The sequence below is a fragment of the Pseudorca crassidens genome, chromosome 11 (assembly GCF_039906515.1).
Source record: "Pseudorca crassidens isolate mPseCra1 chromosome 11, mPseCra1.hap1, whole genome shotgun sequence".
In the NCBI taxonomy this organism is placed as follows: Eukaryota; Metazoa; Chordata; class Mammalia; order Artiodactyla; family Delphinidae; genus Pseudorca; species Pseudorca crassidens.
In genome coordinates, this window is record NC_090306.1 from 94742840 (window position 1) to 94756587 (window position 13748).

Below are 13748 nucleotides of genomic sequence, written 5' to 3' on the forward strand. Positions count from 1 at the left end.
GAGACGAACGTAACTGATATTATATCTCTTCAATGACTGCTGTGACGTGAAAACGTCTGATTTCTAGTGGTGACACATCCAACCACTGTTAATGCAACTGAGGTCTGCACACTCTGTTCAAGCCACAATTCAAAACACTGCATCATTTCAATGAAAAGTTAGTAAAAATAAAGAGGTGATTTTTTTTCCCCACCCACGTTCATGGTTCCTCTGAAATCTGCCATGGACCCCAGGATAAGAACCTCTGCTGATCTACTTTATCAGTTTTTCCTACCTGATGTCTTTATGGGCAGGGACCATATCTTGTCACAACGCTCATAATATTTGAGAATACATAAACAATGAATCAACAGAAAGCCCCTGTCCATGAGGCCTCCTGGAACCCCATCCAGAAGGTATCATTCTTGCCAGCATTTCTGGTTGGCAAAGGGCATCTTTTCTTTTTTTTTTTTAAGTTTTGAATTTTATTTTATTTATTTTTTTATACAGCAGGTTCTTATTAGTTATCCACTTTATACATATTAGCGTATATATGTCAATCCCAATCTCCCAATTCACCCCACCGGGCATCTTGTTTAAGCTAAAAATACACCCAACCGGCGTCTTGTGTCTCCACACAAGCAAGGAGGTGGCCAGCTCGCATTGCTGTGGGGCTATGGGAGAAAGGACCCCAGTCCCAGGAGAAGGCAGCCCAGAGGCTCAGGAGGCGGGAGGGGGCAAAAGGGAGAAGCTCACATCGAAGATCTCGAAGCCGGCGATGTCCAGGATCCCGATGAACGAGGCGCCCTGCCTCTTGGTCTTGTCCAGAGCCTTGTTGATGCGCAGGACCAGCCAGCGGAACATGCGCTCGTAGGTGGCCTTGGCCAAGGCCTCAATGGCAAAGTCAGCCTGGTGCAGGGGACACCCGGGGGGGCGGGGAGTCAGATACAGGAAGCCTTCAAGTCCTCATTCCCTCTGCCCCAGTAATATCCCCTGTGGACCGCCCCCCCCCCCCCACCAAGAGAAACAGCCCCAAGGATGGAAAAAAAGCTTCATGCACAAACACGTTCACTGTGGTGTTGTCTACAATGAAGGAAGCTGCAGTAACCTAAATATCCAACAATACAGGCAGAGTGAACTTAGACATCTGCAAAGACCTTTTTAAAATAAATGGAGATGAACTGAAGTATCTACAGAAGAAATGACAAGATGTCCGAGATTTGCTTCAAGTTACACAGTTAGGGGTGCAGGGCGACCAGATGAACCAGGAACCAAGCTTGGCCTTGAGTCAGTGACTCCTGAAGACGCCTGTGTGATGGGCACATGGGCTCCCTGCGCTATTCTCCACTTTACTGTGCAAATGTTCAAGAAGTTCCGTAATGAAAAGCCAAGGTGACAACTACGTTTAAAAAGGAAAAAAAGGGGGCTTCCCTGGTGGCACAGTGCTTACGAATCCGCCTGCCAATGCAGGGGATACGGGTTTGAGCCCTGGTCCGGGAAGATCCTATACACCACGGAGCAACTAAGCCTGTGAGCCACAACTACTGAGCCTGTGCTCTACGGCCCGTGAGCCACAACTACTGAAGCCCGCGTAGCTAGAGCCAGTGCTCTGCAACAAGAGAAGCCACCGCAATGAGAAGCCCGCCCACGAAACGAAGAGTAGCCCCCGCTCGCCGCATCTAGAGAAAGGCCGCGCACAGCAATGAAGACCCAATGCAGCCAAAAAATAAATAAATAAGTAAATTTTAAAAAAAAAAGAGTAGTTTAAAAAAAAAGAAAGAAGGAAAAGGCCTTGCAGGAAGGAAAAAGCTGCCCAGTAAGCATCACTGGGTAGGACTGGGGCAATTTTTTTCCATCTCTAGACTTCTTTGATTTTTCTGAATCTTAAGTGTTCATGTAGTATTTTCATAATGAAAAAATTAAGCTTCTTTAATTATCAGGGAAATGGACAGTTGGTCATGATCATGCCCGCTGCCTTCTGAAAACAGCTTTGGAGGGAGGGCTTTGCCCAGAACCAGCTGTCAGCCGCCAGCGGGAGGCCCAGTGGGCGGCACCCTTTGGAAAAAGAACTCAGCAAGGTGAATTCAAAGAAATTTTGAGAGACGGGAGGAGCAGCGGCCTAAAACCACCCAGCGCCAGGGCCGTGAGAGAAACTAGAAACCACCCACAGAGGCCCTGCGGGCAGGGACTCGGGTCCTGGGCGGCGGGTACGTGCGAGCAGCACAGACCCCTGCCCGGCTCTCGCCACGTGCAGCAGGACAGCACGTGGGGGACAGACAGCCCTGAGGCCTGGGCTCCAAGAATGGCGGGTGCCGCCGCCCTGGCACCAGGATGAGTTGTGCTACAGGAACGCTCTGGGCTTGCCTCGCTTTATCCTGGAACAGGATACCCCTGCATCCTCGCCCACCCATCAGCTCAACATCGACTCCAGGGAACAGGCACATGGCAGCCCAGAGTTCCCACCGAGGGCGGCGCTTCCTAGGCGGGGGCCTTGGCCATGTTCCTGGACCCTGGGCCCAGCTTCCTTGTGCTCTCAGTGGGGGTAACACCACCTGCTCTCCGAGGTGCTGTGAGGACCCAGTGAGGAACCCAGGCGACAGTACCGAACACCGAGGATGCTGCAGCGCAGGCCTCAACCTGGCCACTGCAGCGGCCCGACCCCAGCCCGAGGGCTTACCTGCTCCTTCGTCTGAGCCTTCTGGACGTAATCCCGTCCCACCTTGATGCGAGGGGTGAGGATTCCTCTGGTGAAATCGGTCACGTTGATACCCAACAGGTGGGACACTTTTTGGGCAGCTGACGATTTTCAAAGGGTAAGGAGGGAAGGGGTAAAAGGCTTGAATTAAACCCAAGAGAATGGGTCCCTCTGCTCACCCTGGGAAAGTTGTGGTTACTGGGCGATCGTTACCGGACAACCAGCCCGGGCCCCGGCCCTTCCCCCACGGCACACGGAACAGCCAGCTCTCCCCTCAGACAGGCCGGCGGCACGGGTCCTAACCGGGGGCCTGGCGTCCGTACCTCCGCACACCCCTGGCCATGTCCTGAGTGTGAATGAGGGTCCTACCCACAAACAGGACTGCCTTGAGGCAGCGCTGCCCCAGACACAGGGGACGGAACAGGGCAATCCACACGCGCGTGGGTTAAATTTTTTCAAGAGCCCCTAAGAAGCGCATGTGAAGGCTAACGTAAGCGAGTCTCCTGCAACGACCCAAGGGACGAGCAGTGACCGAGGAGCTGGGGTGACGACACTGCTTCACGTCCTCGCGAGTTCACGTGCAAGGCAAGTGACAGCAGAAATGACTGTTTTACAGAGACAACCGGTCTGGTCTCAGAACAAATGAGGGGAAATGCTGGGCCATAGGATCATGGCTTTTCGAACTCATTCTGATGCTTACTCTGTGAAGCAGCAGCAGGGTCGTGTTCATGTGTGTTTCACAAAAAGTACAGAGTGATGGGCAGCCACAAACACACACGCAACAGAAAAGACAGGAGTGTGTGCAATTTCTCCAAGACTCTTTCTCCTAAGCCAGTGCAAGCCCAGGCACCTGCCCCTCTACCTCAGGTGAGGGGCCCATGCGGTCACCTGTGTTGTCGGGCATGGATGCCTGGTCGGTGTTACGCTCCTTCTTGAAGACGATGTTGCCGAGCTGGAGGACCCCCGAGATGACCCGCAGCAAGCCTTCAGGTGCAATCGAAGGCAGGTCAGAACCAGGCGGGGGGTGGAATAAGCCCCTGAGTGGGGTGTCTCCCCCCAGAGGCCCTCAGGCAAGACGAGCCACGTGGGGGGCGCCAGGCCTCGGCCTAAAGCATGTCTCCAGGGCCTCTGGCTGACCTCAGCTTAGATACAAGCTCTGTTAACATTCCCAACATCTCCAAGTCCGGACCAAGGATGCGCCTCTACCCAGGGGCACGTGGTCTATTTTTTTAAAGTTTTATTGGGACACAGCCACGCCCATCCATTCACATGCTATCTGTGGAGCTAAGGTGACTGACCCTAACGCTAGAGAATGGAAGTCTCCCAATCTTCCTAAAATAAAGCCTTCAGGCCCTCCTCACCCTCCCTCTAGAGAAACGAGAAGACACAGGCAAGCCGCACACTGTGTTCACTCTGAGCTCCGCCAGCGCGGAGACCCCAGCCAAGCCCCTTCCACGCTCGCCCTGGACAAAGCAGGACTAGCCCACTTTTAGCAAATGGCAAGAGCACGAGTGGTGGACCCAGACCCTGGGCACTTAGTAGCCTGTCCTCTGTTCCCCTATGTCCCCAGGCAATACGACCGGGAAGAAATAATCCTGAGCCTCCAATCTGAGGGACCGTCTACCACACACTCAGGGCCCTCCTCCCGGCCGTTACAGACTCCCTAAGGGCCGGCGCCAGCAGGAAGTGCTCCCCAGGCTGCCCCAGGAGGAGCGGCCCTCACCCATCTGCTCCTCCTCTGGGATGCCCATAATCCGCATGGCCTCCATGGTCTCCTGGAACATGTCCTTGTCCTGCTGCCCGGGGATGGTGACGTGCCCGTTGGACAGGAAGCGGTATTTGCTGTACGGCTCCAGCAGGAGATCAGCTGTGGGGGGCAGAGGGCAAGGTTTCGTGAAGGTCAGGAGGTGCTGGAACCAGAGGCTCCAGTCAACACCGTGACCTCAAAGGTGTGGGAGACCGGGGAGCGCCCTGAAATACCCCAGAAACCGCGGAGTGGCTGGAAAGGCCGACTCTCCCCAGCGTGTGAGAGGGGCACGCACGTAGAGCCCCCCCCCCCGCCTGAGAGCACTGGGGCCCCGAGGTCCGCAGCTGCACAGGGACCTGCCAGGCTTTCCTCTGGCGTGGTCGGAAACAGAGGCCAAGCAGTCAGCCGGCCCAGGGACGGAAGTCACGCCCCTCTGGCCCACCCAAAGGTCGAGATTTCATTTCCTAACTGCAGTGTGTGGCCCGACAGCAGGGGGAGCCCCCGTGTCAGGCTGTGGGCCCACCACTCACTCTTGAGATGCTCCCCAGCCCCAGACAGCAGGTAGTAGAAGATGTGGAAGGTCCGCTCTTCCTTGGCTTGGCGGATGGCACGAGATTTCTCCAGGAGGTCTTTGCAAACATTAAGGAATCGTGCTCGCTGGAGAGGGGGCAGCCAGCCCTCCACATGCCCCCAGCCCTGTCCAAAGCCACGGAACTTCACCAGCAGAAAGTGGCAAAACAAGACAAAGGCCAACTACCTTGGCCCTACCCTCCACGGGTGTAGCCTGTGCGGCAGCAGCCCTCACACTTGGGAGCCTTATCTGTTTAAAGGGCCCCCTTCTCACAAGAGAACAGAGCTCAGAACACTCTCACCAGCACAGGCTCTAACACCAGGGAGAGATAAAGTAGCGTCCACCCAGTTCCACTCTCTGGGACCCACACTGGATGATCTTCCGTGGTTCCATCCCATTCTAAGCTGAACTTTTTCCCGCCCGTAAAGAGAAACCTGAGCTCTGAGCTGAGTTCTCAGTGAGCTTAATCCCGGTCCTCTTCCGGGCGGCACAGACAAGGTGTCATAACAGGCCCGGAGAGGGGAAACTGCTGGAATCAGGAAGCAGCTTCTTCTCCATCAAGGTCACATCTCTCCCCCCCAGACCCAGAACACTTGTTACAATTAACCACAAGGATACAAGTCTCAATGTTGGCTCCCACAATGTAGCCATTGACATCAAAGTTGATGCGAATGAACTTGCCCTAAGGAAAGATGGATGAAGAGATCAGAGGCCCCATCCTCCAGTCCCACCTCCAGTGGTACAGCCTGGAGGCAGAAAGCCAAGAGACTGAGCCTGTGTCCCCGGCCAGGGGCCCCGCACCCCAAAGGCATGGGTGCTCGGGACTCAGAAGGGCCACACGGCTAAGCCTGAGCCGGACCCAGCTCCAGCGGTGCCCGAGTTCCGCCACAGAGGGGAAGAGGGGAGGAAGGAAGAAGTCATCTGGAGGTGTTCCTCCTGCCTGGTCTGGCCCTGCGTTCTAACTGGCTGCCGGTTACAGCAGGACAAGCAGGGCACCGGCAGGGACTCCCCACCGCCTCGCTGGCTTTACCACCTGAGCCGAGCAGGCTCCTTATACAGGTGCATGATCCAGCCTACTGCACGCGACAGGCCGGGAAGCGCCAAGTCCGACCCTCGTCCGCGTCTGGGGCGCGAGCAGCCGGTGGGGAAGGCGCCCGTGAGCGCCAGCACTCACAAATCGAGAGGAGTTGTCGTTCTTGACGGTCTTGGCGTTCCCGAAGGCCTCCAGGATGGGGTTGGCCTGCAGCAGCTGTCGCTCCAGCTCGCCCTGGAAAGGAACCCAGAGGGGCAGTGAGGGCCAGGCAGCGGCGTGGGCTGGCAGACCTGCCCCACCAGGTGGAGGGGAGGTGGCAGAGCTGTGTCCACACATCCGACCTGCCAGGGACTGGGGCTTCCGGATGGGCTCTGGCCACACCGGTCTTGGCAGTCCCCGTGTCACTCCAGAGTGACCTTCCCGCCAGGCATCTGGAAACCCTGCTTGGTTTGAACTTACTTCCCTGGGCTTACTTCCCAGGGATCGAACTTACTTCCCAGGGATCGAAAAGGAAAGCAGGCGGCTCACCCAGCTAGCTCTGGGGACCTGGCCCAGTGGCCTGGATCAACCCTGGAGGATGCGTCGCGAAGTAGCATGTGAGCCAAAAAGAGACACGAAGGCGCCATTCCTTCCCCTGGACAGTTTCCTTCCCAGGTAGGCTGGCCTCCCTCTGTCCTCCTTGCCTCTAAGCCCCACCTCACAGACCGCAAAAAAATTTTTTTTTCCCACAGGACAAGGAGAGAGGGAACCAGATCCACAGAAGACACCAGCTCGTCTCGTCCGTGTCCTAATAAACTCTGCATTCCCCTTGCCGGTCCCCTGTCCTCCACTCCCCCCGCCCCGAAACCTGCTCCCAGCAGCTCAGGCATCTGAGCATGGGATCAACAAGGCCCACGTTGCGCTCTGAATCACTTGTCGAGAACACCAGTAAACCCGACTTGGGGTCTCATGACACCTGGTGGTTGACAACATGCCCCCTTATTTATGCCTTCTTAACCCTGGATTCTCACGATACTTAGGGTAGGAAAGACAGAATAGCCCCATTTCAGAGAAGAGAAGACAGAGGTTGAGGGAGGGGGAATGATTTGCCCAAGGTCATCCAGCCATCAACCAGCAAAGTAGGTCATCGAATTCAAGGTTTCTACCTCACACCTGTCAGTCACTGCCCTGTCTCCCCTGCATCCCCGGCCCCACCTGGGGGCTCTACCCTGTCAGGTGGGCAGGCCTTTCATCCTGCCAGCAGGCCAGGTAATAACTAACACTGCCTGAGGAAAATACGGCTCTTGTTCACCTGCATAGCCGGGCACCCTCTAGGGAGAGAGGACACCACGCAAGGGCCAGGTGGGGTTTTATATTTATCAGCGGGGCTGGAGTCAAGCCAGGACTTTCCGGAAATAAAGGCTGCCTGTAATTTGTGACGAAGGGCAGAACGGGTAGTAGCCGGGGCTCCCGGGAGAGCCGTGAACTACAGCCTCCCAGGCACACCTGCCGCAGACGAGACCTGTCGGCAGAGCACCCAGGATGCTCTGGGGTCGGGCCGAGCCCACCAGAGACCAGAAGGGGCCCCGGCAGACGCTCCTCTTCCCACAGCCAGCCCCGGTCAGGGCTCCTCCCAGGGCTGGGGAGTCTTGTTTTCGGACCGCACAGATTAAGTGGAGGAGGGTCAGTGGAGCCACAGGCGGGCTCTACGGGAGTGCTTGGCACCAGCGGTCATAGGACACTGGGCCTCCATCCCCCGGGCTCAGGCGGGCCTGGGAAGGCGGCCAAGGCAGCCCATGGAGCCAGATTTGGATGCGCTCTGCTCACCCACCCGCTACAACATCCTCTCAAAGCACAGGCCAGGCTGCCAGGCTGGCCGAGCCACTCCCGTTCCCGCAGTCAGATGGGAGCTTGGCCCCTACCGGAGCCTGCCGCCAGCCTGGACGCAAAGCTAAGGCCTCTGTCGGGGACACGGGCTGCTACCGTGGAACGTGGGACCACCAGGCCAACCCAGGAGCGACCACCTCGGATTCCCAAGCCGAGCTCTCTGCTGACAATGGTGGCAGCTAACCTATGGGTTTCTCTTCATTGAGAACAGAAGAGACCTTTATTTTTCAATGAAATCCACATACTGTGAAATTACAAGGTAGGCAGTGCGTGCTCACGAGGTTTGGAATTACCCACCCGGTTCCTGAAGGGCTTCACTGGGTGGAGTTTCTGCCCGGGGCTCTAACTAGCACACAGAAAACAGAGCGAGGAAGAGGAAGAGCGTGAAAGGCCACTGTTCAGCCTCTGGAAGCCCACCTGGAGAGTCCCTTCACCAAGCTCTGCTTTGCCAACCTGCCGTCTGGCCAAAGCCCGGTCCCCCACAAGGTAAGGTGTGGGGTGTCCCGACGGGCAGTCTTGGGATGAGCACCTGGGTCACGGAGGGGAGCGCACGCCCCCAGAGTATGCTGCGACAGGCCCAGAACACAAGGGCGCAGACCAAGTTCAAGAGTGCCTCGTGGCCCAGCTGTGTGTGGGCAATCCCTTCACAGCTTCAGGCAAGGAAATCAACCACACTGGTCAATGGCCTTCACAACTGAGGACCTGATCAGTCACGGGAAGCCAGGGGCAGCCTATTCGATCGCTCGAGTTGAACTTGGAGCCGGAGACAGGGTGCCCGCCACAAAAAGTGACCTGAGAAAGGGGACGTGACAAGTGTGCCCCTGCATGTCACAGCCCTCACCTGCCGTCCTGAGTGCTGGGGGCCTGCCTTCCCCCCTGCAGCTGGAGCAGCCCATGACGGAAGGCGCGTGGAGCCCTGCTCTCTAACTGTGGTACCGCCTCCCATCCCGCAGGGCAGGGACTCCAAGGCCACCCTCCAGAAATCCAGGCACATACTAGGCATTCAATGAATAGTTGGGAAATGGATTTTACTGCAAATCCAGAGATGGAAAACCACAGCTAGAGAACTCCTAACCTCACAGCCCTGTTTTAAAAATAGGTCCCCTAAAAAGAATGGAAAATGGGGGAGGGAGGTGGGTAGAGAGAGGGAGCAAAAGAAAACTTGATTCGTTTCTAAATATAACTCTTGGAGAAAGATTCAGAATGCCTTGCGAAGTTGGACACATGAAAAGTTACTTTTGGTTCGATTCCAGAAGACTGTGCTCTAGGACATTCTGCAGGACACACCCCAGATCCACATGCAAAGAGACACACACCACTACTTACTTATACAGGCTGCGCACGGCGCCCCAGGAAGCGGGGGGCACCCAGACGGCACAGTTCCCCCTGATGGCTTGAGGGGACACCACTGGCACTTAGATTTCACGGGGAAGTTTAAGAGTGTGTGCTTGAGAGAAAGAGAGCACCACACGGGCATGCTTCCGACTGACCACACCTCACTCTGGGGAAGCCTTGTGCGCGGCCTTCCCAGCACTGCTTCGGGCTGGCACTGTGGTGGCAGGCGGGAGCCACCCATCTCCATCTGGTCCAGAACACTGAGCGTGTGAGGGTCCAGGAGGGCAGATGACCACTCCGCTGTGCCTCGGTCAGGGTTCTGCACGGGGCCTTCCATGCCGTGTGCCCGTGGGAACTCTGGGCCTGACTGGAGCATCTGAGAACAGCTAGGTGGTGAGGCCTGTCCCCATTCTGCAGGAGCTGTCATTTCAGAGTGCACGCGAGGTCACCGTGTGTCACAACCCAGCCCCTCCTCCCAAGACAGTCAGTGAGCCGAGCCTACAAGAAGAGGTCTAGACGCGGAGAGTGACAATGGTGTGGGGTGAAAAGCTGCTTAGGAAAAAAAATCGTAATTCAAGGGCACACGATGGACAGAACACGCATTCCTGGTGTAGAACGTGCAGTAAACGTGCAGCTCACCTAGCGAGGACACTGCTGGGTTCGACCACAATCCACCAAGAGGGAGAGGGGAAAAAAAGGGAAGTGAGATGTCTTTCCAGCTGCCCGTTCTCTCTTCGCTGGGGGCTGTCCACCCACAGGCACTTCAACAGCAGGCAACAGAAGCAGGGGTTCCAGTGCAGGCCTGCCCGAGATCCTGCACATCTCCATCAACTTGAGAGCCAAGTTTCGGAACCTCTCTTCCGACCTCAGAGGTGGGGGCCACGCAGCCCCCATTAGCTGCGAACCTCGGGCCGTCTCCGGTTTCCATGGCGACTCAAAGTTAGCAGGTCAAGGGAGAAACGGGCGGGCTACCACCAGACCCACTCCCAGCCTCAGTGAAAGCAGGCCTGGCCTCTGCTTCAGCCCCGCAAATACTCTCATTTTGAGCCAAACCACGAATCCTTGAGTTCTCTTCCTCGGGGAGGAAGGCCTGCACTCACCTGGTCCTTCTTGCTCTTGTGGGAAGATGCCACGTGAGCCAGGTACTGAATGACTTTCTTGGTGTTCTCCGTCTTGCCAGCTCCAGACTCGCCCCTGCCGGGACAGCCAGGGAAGTTCTCAGGGGAGAGGTGGCCAAACCCTCGGCGTCTGCCCCTTTCCCACTACGAGCTCTACCGTCTCCCATTCTGTGGGGTGCCAGTGAGGGACCCAACAGCCAGGAGCAGGAAAGGGGACGGGCAAGCAAATGGGTAGCTCTGAAATCCTCACTCGGGCCGTTTCCCATGGCCCTCCGCAGCCCTGACCAGAGTAAACTTCTGTCCGCTGCCTGCCCTGGTCACTTAGCAGCCTTTGCTTCCAAATGTCTTAGGAGTCAGTTTTAGGCGGCTGTCGACTCAGGGGTCAAAGGCATGTATACATGTCCCCTCGAAACTTCACTCGAAGGAATGTTTCGTGCCGTTAACCTCCTTGGCTACGGGTTTATTTATCAGCTCCTCGTTAGGTTCAGAGGACGGAGGTGAGAAGCCCAGATAAAGAAAGCCGCGGTTCGGCACCAGAGTGAATGTGTCCTGGGGGCCCAAGCAGCTCCCAACCCTGCCTTGTTGAGAAGATGCTTGCTTTTCCTCTCCGCACTGCCACCCTCATCCCCACCGCCTCCTCTGAGGAAGGAGATTAAATCTCTGGCCGTGAAATCAAGCCCATCCACGCTGCAGGACTACTAAGGAGCAACGTGAAGCCTGGCCCTTGGGCAAGCGGCAGGGGCTTGAACTGGGCATGGACCTCATCGACCTAGGTTTTGGTAGGGGCCTTCAAGAGTGAGAGCAGATCAGGGTGACGCAGGACCTGCCACCCAGACAGAAACACTTACGTGCACAAAATGGACTGGTCCTCTCGGTCTGAAACAAAAGAGACATCAGGTTAACCTCCAGCAGACATGAAAAGCCTCCCGCTCCGGCTTCTGAAGAGCCGCCCATCGCCCTGCCCACTTCCCAGGAGCGTGAAGCCTGGAACGCTGGCCCTCCGTGCCACCGTCACAGGGAGGAGGGACATTCCTGGGTGGCAGCGACATGGGGCAGCTGCTCCCTCCTCCGGGAGCTCAAACTGCCCGCCCTGGCCGCCCACCTGGCCCCCTGACACTGAAAGAGTTCTGTTGCTCCCCCTCCGAGAAAGCCAACCTCTGGAGAGCTCCCTGGAAGTCCACTTTCCTGCCCCGCGTGTTTCTAACTGGAGGTTGACGCTGTTAGAAACGAGGGCCGTGGCAGGTGTTTTAAACACTGTCCCCATCTGGGTAAGAGGCACAGGTGAGACGTGGGCTGAGCGGTGAGGTCAAGGCTGGCTTTGCCGTGGGACAGGCCTGGGCTAAGATGCTGTCTCGGCACGGCCTTCCTGGAGCCCTGGGGGATGATGGTATGCGTGGAAGTCACACACGTGAAAGCACCAGTGTGGGGTCTGGCACGGGGAAAACTCTCAGGAATGGGAGTTTGGAGGCAGCTCGGAAAGAACAGCGGCTCATCAGAATCAGCTTCTGACCAGTTGCTGTGAGCCCTGTGGTCTCCAGGCCCGGGGGTCAGGAACTTTCAGCAACTCTCCCAGCTCTGTGAACCGGTCAGCAAGTATGGATATAAACAAGGCGCTCCCCTGGAAGGCAGGAGGAACGGTGATGCCCGGCTTTGAAAGAGAAGTTTTGCAGAAACGCTTTAAGATATTAGGGCTGACCTGGCTCAGGACCGAGAGTCCAATTTTAAGCAACAGCTGAAAATATAAACTCATTTTATCCCATCGCCTGGGAGACCCCCACCTCCTGGAGGTCAAATCAGCCTGAATCCAGGACCAGGCTACTGACCAACACTGGGCTGCAGCGAGGTCAGTAATTCCCGAGTCTCGGTTTCCTTATCCATAAAGTAAACATGCTACTAACTCTCTGGCAGGATTAGTTTGAAAAACAGAAAGAACATGCAAAGGACCCAGCCCGGAGCCCTGTAGACAGAGTGAACCCCACAGGCGGCTGCTGTCTGTCCACTTCCCCATCATGAAGTCGCTGTGACGGGTGGCGACGGCTTGGTCAGGGCAGCGGGAGAACTAGTTGAGAACTAGCAAGGGTTCTGGTAGCTGTCAGTGGTGTCAGTGCTGGATAGACACCGATGTCGGTGATCTGGAAGGACACCCACACCGGCTCAACTGCCCAGCCAGGAACCTGCAGGGCGTCGGGAGGGTGACTCAGGGCTGCCTGTGTGTATGGCCTCGGGAGACGGACTTAGCTGTTCGGCACCAGTAGAGACACTGTGCAGCGAGGCCACCAGCCTCTCCGTGAGGGAAGCCTCCAGCGCACTGATCCCAGCAGCCTGCACGGGTGGGCATTTATGACCACCTCTTCTCCTGTCTCGGGAGGGAGAGAGGAAGTCCGGCCAGGGAGAAGTAAAAAGAAACCGCTCATCCAACACAAGCTGCAGCTGCCCCCGCCCTCCCTCCAGCCCCTGGAAATATCAACAGTGTGGGGGGTGGGGGTGTGCGGAGGGAACCCAGCCACTCACACAGACACAGCCCACACCCTGCCCCGTACCGGGCAAGGGCTCAGAGCAGACCCAGAGGGTGACCTTGCTGCACCCTCTCGACTTTCCCACAGGACCAGGTCCTGCGAGGCTGCACAGCAGGGCAGAGTCTCATAGACCTGGCAGGGTCCCGATAAGGCAGCAGGGAAGGCGGGGGGTGGGGGTGGGGGGAGGCACGGCGGGAGCGGTGCCAAAGTCTGGGTAAGCCGTGGCAGCTTCCAGCACCCACCCCACCTTGATGAGTCTGGAACCAAAACAGCTACGACGGGGCTGCACCTCCCCCACTGCATGTCGGCAGAGGCCCAGCGGCAGGCAGAGGCCCAGCAGCGGGCGTGTTCCGTCCCCGCTGGGAGAGTGGCAAGAATGTACCTGTACGGGCCGGGCGGGTGCCACTACCATAAAAGGAAACGTTCCCATCCCTCCCAGAAAGAACTGTTTTCCCAGGGCTGCCCAGGCCTGGTCCCTGGGATGGCTGGAATTCCTCTGATTGTGTGAGAAGGAGTCGGATGCTGAACTGCTGAACAACAGGAAGCAGAGCCCCCAAACACACACATGTGGGCGCACACACACAGACCCACTTGCGCACACGCAGGGACGTGGACACGCGTGCACACAGTGCATGTACACGGACACAGGCATGCTTAGGAGCGTGTACAGACACGTGTGTGTGCACACAGGCACATGTACACACACACGCCTGTGGGTGCACACACAGGTGCACGGCATACAGAGATGCACACACACAGACACGCACATACACACAGGCCTGCACACGCTTCAAATCCCAATTTCAGACCCAAACTCCTCATGTAACCTCCACCCGCCCCACCATCTCCAGCTCTCCCTCCCCTCTGACCTTCCACCTCCAATTCCTG

The 13748-nt window shown here is 57.0% G+C and overlaps 1 protein-coding gene across 2 annotated transcripts in view; it reads right to left on the reverse strand.

Annotated features, from left to right (window-relative positions):
* MYH9 (myosin heavy chain 9) overlaps positions 1 to 13748 on the reverse strand; it is a 93374-nt gene that overhangs the window by 30526 nt on the left and 49100 nt on the right. For both annotated transcript variants that reach the window (XM_067697928.1, XM_067697927.1), the window contains exons 4-12: positions 11193 to 11220; positions 10327 to 10420; positions 6167 to 6259; positions 5611 to 5674; positions 4952 to 5050; positions 4398 to 4541; positions 3563 to 3658; positions 2657 to 2775; positions 736 to 888 (exon numbers count right to left, since the gene is read on the reverse strand). In XM_067697928.1, coding sequence (XP_067554029.1) covers positions 736 to 888; positions 2657 to 2775; positions 3563 to 3658; positions 4398 to 4541; positions 4952 to 5050; positions 5611 to 5674; positions 6167 to 6259; positions 10327 to 10420; positions 11193 to 11220 — 890 coding nt within the window. The remainder of the gene's footprint in view (positions 1 to 735; positions 889 to 2656; positions 2776 to 3562; positions 3659 to 4397; positions 4542 to 4951; positions 5051 to 5610; positions 5675 to 6166; positions 6260 to 10326; positions 10421 to 11192; positions 11221 to 13748) is intronic.